This window comes from Myotis lucifugus, unplaced genomic scaffold, assembly GCF_000147115.1.
Source record: "Myotis lucifugus unplaced genomic scaffold, Myoluc2.0 scaffold_218, whole genome shotgun sequence".
Taxonomy (NCBI): Eukaryota; Metazoa; Chordata; class Mammalia; order Chiroptera; family Vespertilionidae; genus Myotis; species Myotis lucifugus.
Window position 1 is genome coordinate 1,654,962 of NW_005871266.1, and position 8,521 is coordinate 1,663,482.

The window sequence follows — 8,521 nt, forward strand, 5'->3', positions numbered from 1 at the left end:
CAAGCCAATGCTCTATCCACTGAGCCAAACCAGCTGGGGCACCAGGATTTTTTTTTTTTAGTTTTTGTTTCCCCAAGTCCTCACAAACACTGGGTGTTAAAGCTGTTTAAGTTTACCTTTGCGTGTGGAATGGGATCTCTGTTGCCTTCAGCATTGCCTTGATCGCCAGTGCTGCCGACTGCCTTTGTTTATGTTAATTGGTTATGCAGGTTCTCTCGTCATGCCTGTTTGCAAACTAAAAATAGCAGGAAGCCCTGATAAGACTGAAGGAAGGATGTCAAGCTTATGGCAAGTTTGTGGCATTAGGTGGCCAAGCTAATAATATAAATAAACGTGTGAATGGGTGTGTGTGTGTGTTAAGACGGGGATAAGTCTTAGAAGTATCCCGTTAGTGCAAGGAGACGTGGCCTTTATGATGATGGTATCAGCCTGGTGCACGGTACCCAGCACATAGTGGGTGCTTGAGAAATCAACATCCTCCCATTGGCCACCGCTAGGGCCGAGCTGTGCCTCTGGCTTATTGACCAGAGAGAGGCTTGGGGGAGGCATGAGAAGACAGAAGAGACAGGAAAGGGAGGCACCACCTACCACACTAGGCCAGGCACCGGGCAGGGACTCGCACAGATTTACCTGATCTTCCTCTCCAGCAGCCAGCAGCTAGGTATCCATTTTGCAGGGGAGGAATCAGGCTGTCGGAGTAAGTAGCCTGTCTGGGGTCACACAATTGGGCGTTGAACTGTTTGAACCCGGGTGTCTGATTCCAAGCCCAGTACATTTTTGCCTGGCCAAGGAAACGAGGGAATGAGAAACGAAAGAAAGGAGTGGGAAGGGGGAGAGAGGAAAGAGAGGCCTTCATGATGCCTCACCAGGGACCACCGCTGCGACACGAGGTGGCCAGGCTAATGATACAAACGTGTCTTTTCCCCAGTATATACATCCCGCAGACGCCGTGAAACTGGGCCAGGCTGAACTTGTTGTGATTGATGAAGCTGCCGCTATCCCCCTCCCCCTGGTGAAAAGCCTCCTGGGCCCCTACCTTGTTTTCATGGCATCCACCATCAACGGGTAAGGCACCTTGGGGTGCAGCCATCGCTCTTGTTGTAGGTTCTTGCAGTGGCCCGTAATGAATGTGACCGGGTGGGTAAGTCTGTTCCCGACGCCAGAGTCTTTGGGGCTGCTTCAGTCTCCTAGGATTCCTGCGAATGGGAGCTGACCTCTTAGTAATCCACAGTAGCTCACTCTGGTCTGACATGAAAGGGGCCGCACACGCCTGAAGAACTCGGGTGCGAGTGTCTCCTCCTGTCTCTAGGCCTGATCAGGTTTTTAGTATATGGATGGCGACACCAATGTCTTATAGCTTAGAGTCATAGCACAACGTGGTGTTAAAGTAGCTACAATTAGCATAAGCCAGCGGGCTTATAATGGCTCGGGAGATTTTTTTTAAATTTTGAAATACTTAGTTCATGTTTGCTATAGAAAATTTAGGGAAAACGGAGGCAACAAGAAAAATCGCCAGTGACCTGGTCATCTAGAGATAGCGTCTGTTAGAATGTCGGTGTACATTTTCTGTGCATTTATTTTACCTTTGCGTTTGAACAAGAACGTAAACATAGTTTACATGTTGTTTTTAATTTGCTTTTTTCCATAACTGAAATTTTCCAGGTCAGTAAATACATAACTTTAATATTGGAAATATTTTGATATGTCAGCCACATCTTGCAAAGATAATTTTATTATAGATTTATTATTGTGACTGCTTTACTGACACTGAAAATATTTAAATAAAGTGGACTTTACTTTTTTTGATAGCAGCTTTGTTGAGATATAATTAACATACCACACAATTTACCCATTTAAAGTGTATAATTCAGTTGTTTTTTAGTTTATTCACAGAGTTGTGCAATCATTACCAGTCAGAGTTAGAATATTTTCATTAGCCCCGAAAGAAACCCCATGCCCTATAGCTGTCAACCTCCAACCCTCCCTCCCCTCCCCCAGCCCTAGGGAACCACGAATCCACTTTCTGTCTCTGTAGATTTGCCTGTGCTGGACATGGCTTATAAATGGCATCCTACAATCTGTGGTCTTTTGTTACTGGCTTCCCTCACTTAGCGTAATGCTTTTAAGGTTCATCCTGTAGTTTGTATCAGTATTTCATTCCTTTTTATGGCCAAATCATATTCCATTGTGTGTTTATAAACATTCTGTTTTGATGGACACTCGGGCGGTTTCTGTCGTTTGGCTGTGGGGACTAATGCTGCTCTGAGCGTTGCTGTACAGGTTTTTGTGTGGACATGTTCTCAGTTTTCCTGGGCATCTACCTCAGGGGTGGAGTGACTGAGTAAAATGGTAACTTTGTTTAACCATTTGAGGAACTGCCAGACTGTTTTCCAAAGCAGCTGCACCATTTTACACGCTCACCAGCAGCGTATGAAGGTCCCAGTTTGTCCGTATCCTAGCCAGCATCTCTCCTACGTCCTTTTTATTACAGCCACCTAGTGCGAAGAGGTGCCCATAGGGTCTTCAGTGCGTTTCTGTGGCTGGCGATGTGGGGCGGCTTAGGCGCTGATTGGCCATTGGATATCTTGGAAGAAATAGCTATTCAGGTCCTCTGCTCATTTCTAATTCTGTGTTTTTTAATTAGTTGTAAGGGTTTCTTATATATTCTAGACACAAGTCCCTCATCAGATATATGATTGACAGAATTTTTCTCCCATTCTGGGTTTGTTGTTTTTGTGTGTCACTTTCTTTATACTGTCCTTTGAAGCACAAAAGTTTTTAGTTTTGTTGTGTTTATTCTTGTTTTTGTTTTTAGTAAATGGAATTCTTTTAAGAAAGTTTTGCTATGTGGAGTGGAGAGGGTGAAAAAATACTTCACAATTCCAATTTCTTGATCATTCTTTAAAAGTAGTATTTGAGTAAGAGGAAGTGTGTGTATATACACAGTACTAAGCATTATAATAACGAGTACTACAAAATGTAATAATAAGAAAGAAAGCCTGCTGAGCAGTCTGTACTCTGTGGTCACTTGTGCTTGCGACGAAAGGCAAGGAGGAAATAGGATTGAAACGTGCTGGTTTTGTGATCAGTTTATAGATGATTTCTCCCCCCACCCCCAATTTTCTTCAAGTTGTTTTATGTCACCTTTTAAGTAAAAGTAGTAATTAGAATAATTACTTGGGTAGTGGGTTTGTTTAATCTTGATTTTCCAAACTGGATGTTCTCTGTTTGTTCCTTCAAGCTGTTACTTCTAACAGCAGCTCTGAGTAATTGACCATTTAACAGTCTTTTGGTTTCATTATGCTAAAGGCTTTACTCACATAGCTTTTCCAGTCCTTATTTAATCCCTAGCACCGTCCTGTGCGGTGTGTAGCATAGTCCTCCTGTGAGGACGAGGCTAACAGAGGTTGAGTTCCTTGCCCAGAGTACTAAGTAGATGTGCCAGGACTGGAGCCGCTGTGCCACCTGCCTCCCTGGCTGCCCTGTGCTGTCCGGGAAGTTCAGAGGTGAGCAGGGCCGTCCTTGGGGAGCAGGAGTCTGCTGTTTCTGCAGGATGAGGAAAGTGGTTCTTGTTCCCCCCCTGGAGAATGGATTTGGGACCTTGTGCCTGATGGCCTTTGCTTTTGCTTCTAGCTACGAGGGCACTGGTCGGTCACTGTCCCTCAAGCTAATCCAGCAGCTCCGGCAGCAGAGTGCCCAGAGCCAGATCAGCACCACGGCTGAGAACAAGACCACAACCACGGCCAGGCTGGCCTCAGGTACCTGCAGCTCGAATGCCCTGCAGCCAGCGCACAGCAAGTCCTTTTCATTCTCACTGGGCCCTTCCACTCGTGACGTCATGGGTGGTGCCAAACCCTCCCACAATCAGGTTCACTCCCCAAGGCTGGAGGTGCTTTTCTCCATAGCGTGGCCAGCAGTGACCAGATGGGAGCCTCACGGGCCTTCTGGTGGCTGGGCCCGTGTTTGTCCCCATCTCGGGGCGAGCCTTTGGGACTGTGTAGCGCCTTTGGGACTGTGCATGGCAAAGCTGCACATCCGCCAGAAAAGCTTAAAACCACTCAGTTCACATTCTCCAGCCATATTTGCGTGGGCGTGCTGTGACAATGATAAAGTAGAACATTTGCCCCGATCTTTTAGACAAAGTGTATTTAATAATTGTGGAGCAGCGAGAACGCTGCATGAGGTTTCCCTGCAGGAGTCGATCCGATACGCCCCTGGGGACGCGGTGGAGAAGTGGCTGAACGACCTGCTGTGCCTGGACTGCCTCAACATCACTCGGATCGTGTCGGGCTGCCCCCTGCCGGAAGCCTGCGAGCTGTATCCTCCGGGGGCCCTTTGCCCTGCAAAGGGGAGGGGCGATGAAAGAACCACACGGGTTTCGGCCCTTCGTTTCGTGGGCTGCTGCTCTAGGGAACTCTGTTTCCTGCTTTCCTTCCCTAACGTGTTTCTGCTCAGGACACGGGGTTCCTCTTCCCAGGTGACCCTCGGAAGTGGGATGTCCGGTTTGGGGCTCTCTCTGCTTTGTTTTGGTTGCTTAACTCCAGTGCCAGCTACTATGTGAACAGAGACACCCTCTTCTGCTACCACAAGGCCTCCGAGGTGTTCCTGCAGCGGCTCATGGCCCTCTACGTGGCTTCTCACTACAAGGTAGCTGCAGCCGCCCCCGGGCGAACTTCAGCCCCGACAGTCCCCTCTCCCCTGGCTTTTCACGTCTTCTGTTACCAGTGGAGTGCTCAGGTGACCATTCCACCCGACTTCACTGTCCTGACCTTGGCAAGGGCCGGCGACCTTGCTGGAGGGCGGCATCGCCCACTGTTGTTGAACTGGGGAGGTGGGAAGCATTGCCCTTTCCAGAAGGGGCTTCTGTTTCTTGCCCATCTGCTCAGCTGACAGGCTCAGGTGACAGCACTTGGAACCTGCTGGTGCTGTTTGACCCGAGACCAGTCTTGTGTACCTCTGGGCTCTTTTTAAGGAGCAGTGAGTGAGAAGTCGGGATATTTGAATGCCATACAAACTAAAGGGCACGTTGGAAAGGAAGTGTTTTGAGGGTCTAGGTGTCATTTCTATGAACCCCCTTTCATGGAAGGCTGAAGAGTTGGTATTAGAAGTGGTGACAGGCTCTCTCAGGAGGAAGTTCCCTTCCCATCTGAGAAACAGACAGTGCCAACTAGGCAGTTCTTCGCCCCCCTTGCAGCCTCAGCGCTCGTGGAAGGTGACAGCAGACACTGGAGGCTGAGTCCCACTCGGGCCATTTCGAAGGGTCTCGGGCTGGCTGCCCAAGACACGCGGAGGGCACGGTGCTGGGTCTGGCCGGTCACTGGCTTGGGGAAGGTCGTTGACCCCCCGAGTGAAGGACACGCAGAGGAGCGGTTCTCCCTGACCCGTGTTTTGCCCACAGAACTCCCCCAACGATCTCCAGATGCTCTCCGATGCGCCTGCTCACCATCTCTTCTGCCTCCTGCCCCCGGTGCCCCCTACCCAGAACGCCCTTCCTGAGGTGCTGGCCGTCATCCAGGTACAGAGCGGAGGCGTCCTGGGGGCATGGAATTTGGGAAGCGCTTAGGTGTCGAGGGTTAGTGGCTCAGTAACCGCGGTGGGAGCTGTTGCTTGCTGGGTGCATCGAGGCAAGCGATGAGGGTGCATCGAAAGAAAGCACCATGGACAGAGCCAAGGCCCTGCGGTTCATGGGCTGGTGACAGTTGGCACTGGCTCCTCCTAGGACAGAACTTGTTTGTGTTCCTCCTTCAGTACAAAGCAGTACATGGCGCTTATAAAATTAGAAGGCAGATTGGGAAAAACGGTTCTGAATGCCTGGCATGTGTTTATGCGTTTCTATATGCCTGGCATGTGTTTATGCGTTTCTATATCGTTTTTCCTTTTCATAAACATGGGATCACAGTGCTTGGTAATCTGCCTTTTTTTTCTTGCAGCGTGTCAAATATCTATAATTTGTAGACTTTTAAAAGGCTGCATTGTATTTCATTATATGCACGTACCATGTTGTGTGTGACCGTCCTCCTGGTAGATACCCGAGTCACGGGGAACTTGCACTCTCTGTGCAGAGCTGCGTGAGCTGTCTTGGTGGGTGTGTACACACACACACCAGGAAGATGTCAGTACTCTGGTTAGTGAGTGTCAGGCACCCACGGGTGTAGTGATGAAGCTTTCATTGGAAGTGGATGAGCCAGTTACAGGGTCAAGCCTGACCTGGAGTGGAAACAGCTGGCCTGGCCAGACCAGCGGACGCTGATGCTGTTCTGTGAGTGGACTGTGGGCCGGGGGCTGGACTTCCTGTCTGCACTGCCCTGCTTCCCCCGCAGGTGTGCCTAGAGGGAGAGATTTCTCGCCAGTCCATCTTGAACAGCCTGTCTCGAGGCAAGAAGGCTTCGGGAGACCTGATTCCCTGGACAGTGTCCGAACAGGTGATGCGCTTCCCCTCGCCCGTCGGTGTGAGCGAAGCCGGCCCTGTCCGAGGGCGTGTTGTGTCGCTAAGTTGCTGGCTTGTGTCTCCCACACAGTTCCAAGATCCAGACTTCGGTGGCCTTTCCGGTGGAAGGGTGGTTCGCATTGCTGTTCACCCGGATTATCAAGGGGTAACGTGTCCTCCCTCCTCTCGGCAGCTGTGCTGCGGGCTCGTTAGGGCAGGCGTACGTGGCTGTGTGAATGGGAAGCTGGTCCAGGGCACGCAGTCCAGTGCTGTGGGGTGTGTCGGCTGGGGCTGGGGGCGGACAGGATGGTTGTATGTGCTCGCTTTTCCTTTGTTGTGAGGACAGGGGACCTGAGAACCAGATCTTTTTGTAATCACCTCCCGTCTCTTAGAAATCCCCACTGAGGAGTTAGCTAGAGAGACATCAGGTTTGGGCTGATCTGTGGGCCAGAAATCCCAGCCGGCCTTCCTCACGCTCAGATGGCTAATGGGCTGTTCTTGATGGGCTTAGGCCAACGGTCGCTAACCAGTGGTCTGCGGGGTCCGAAATAGAACCTCTCTTCCTTGTCTGTTTCCCTCCGTGCTTGCTCACAGATGGGCTATGGCAGCCGAGCTCTGCAGCTGCTGCAGATGTACTACGAAGGCAGATTCCCTTGTCTGGAGGAGAAGGTCGTTGAGACGGCGCAAGAAATTCACACCGTCAGCAGCGAGGTAAGCAGCTCTGGGCTGAGCTGGTTCCTGGAGGCCTTCCGGGTCTGCAGGAGCACCATCGAGGCTAGTGAGTGGCCTGGGCCTGTGCGTGGAGCAGGCACAGAGCTGTGGAGGAGCTGCTGCTTGCTTGAGCCTAACGGTTGAGATCTTCAGATCAGCACCATTAGCATCAGCTGGAAACTTGTTAAAAATGCAAGTTGTAGAGTCCTGCCCAGACCTCCTGAGTCAGACGCTCGGGCGAGGCCCCATAACGTGGTCTTAACAAGCTCCCAGGTGATGCTGATGCAGGTTCAGCTTCAAACCACCCCTCCCGGGTCTCAGTCCTAGCCCGGCCTCGGAATCTGCCCTTCTTGGTGAGCGTGATTAACCCGGAGCTGGAACGCTTTCTGCACACACGCGTTGGAATTTCACATGTGCCCGTTGGGGGTGTGGGGCAGGGGTTATATTTATGGTCAGGCTCAGAGGTGTGTCACTTCCCAGTGACAGGCCTGGACCTTCAGCCCCACCTCCGGGACCTACCTTGTCTGTCTGTGAACCTGCTGGCGTGTCTAGGCCGCGTGGCTCTTCTGCATGCTGAGCAGTTCACGCTTACGGGGGTCGGTGAACTCGGGATGAGCCCTGGGCTCACTGGTGCTCCTCTATTTTGAGAACCTTGGGAACAAGCCAGGCAGCCTGTCGTGCTGTTTCTGCTCCGTCTAGAGCCCGGAGTGCAGGCTCGGGGAGGTCACTGACCTTGCTCCCCTCGGCCGGTGGGCGGCTCCCCTGCCTCCTCCAGGCCGTCAGCTTGTTGGAAGAGGTCGTCACTCCCCGGAAGGACCTGCCTCCCTTGCTCCTCAAACTGAATGAGAGGCCTGCAGAGCGCCTGGATTACCTGGGTGTGTCCTATGGCTTGACCCCCAGGCTCCTCAAGTAAGGGTTTGCCTGTCTCGTCCCCCCAACCCCACCCCCACCCCACCCCAGCCTTGGTATCTGAGAATGAGGGTTCTGTGGGCTGTGCGCCTGGGTGTTGGTCCAATGTGCATCGACTCCCTGCCCTCCTGGCCCTTCCCAGCTTGGTCTGCCAGCTGCTCCCAGAGGGCACACAGTGACCTGCTCCCTTTGCGTCTTTGCAGGTTCTGGAAACGGGCAGGGTTCGTTCCTGTCTATCTGAGACAGACCCCGGTGAGTAGGCGCCTAGCAGAGGGGGGTGTGGGTTTGTGGTTACAGTGGGGACAGGCCTGTCCTTGCAGAGCCCTGTGCCCCCCGTGTGCTGAGCAGGTGCCCCGCCTGAGGGCCACCAGAGCGCCGTCCTCCCTGCCAGGCACTGCGCTGCTCTCCCCGGTGCGCTGGGGCTCTGCTTGCACTGTGACATAGCCGAGGCCCTCCTGCCCTTGCTCAGCGAGC

The 8,521-nt window shown here is 52.1% G+C and overlaps 1 protein-coding gene across 3 annotated transcripts in view; it reads left to right on the forward strand.

Moving 5' to 3' along the window:
- NAT10 (N-acetyltransferase 10) overlaps positions 1 to 8,521 on the forward strand; it is a 28,662-nt gene that overhangs the window by 16,278 nt on the left and 3,863 nt on the right. For all 3 annotated transcript variants that reach the window (XM_014463744.2, XM_014463745.2, XM_023761808.1), the window contains exons 12-21: positions 929 to 1,065; positions 3,634 to 3,758; positions 4,167 to 4,317; positions 4,551 to 4,647; positions 5,399 to 5,515; positions 6,321 to 6,422; positions 6,519 to 6,593; positions 7,022 to 7,138; positions 7,914 to 8,047; positions 8,251 to 8,299. In XM_014463744.2, the coding sequence (XP_014319230.1) occupies positions 929 to 1,065; positions 3,634 to 3,758; positions 4,167 to 4,317; positions 4,551 to 4,647; positions 5,399 to 5,515; positions 6,321 to 6,422; positions 6,519 to 6,593; positions 7,022 to 7,138; positions 7,914 to 8,047; positions 8,251 to 8,299 (1,104 nt within the window). The remainder of the gene's footprint in view (positions 1 to 928; positions 1,066 to 3,633; positions 3,759 to 4,166; positions 4,318 to 4,550; positions 4,648 to 5,398; positions 5,516 to 6,320; positions 6,423 to 6,518; positions 6,594 to 7,021; positions 7,139 to 7,913; positions 8,048 to 8,250; positions 8,300 to 8,521) is intronic.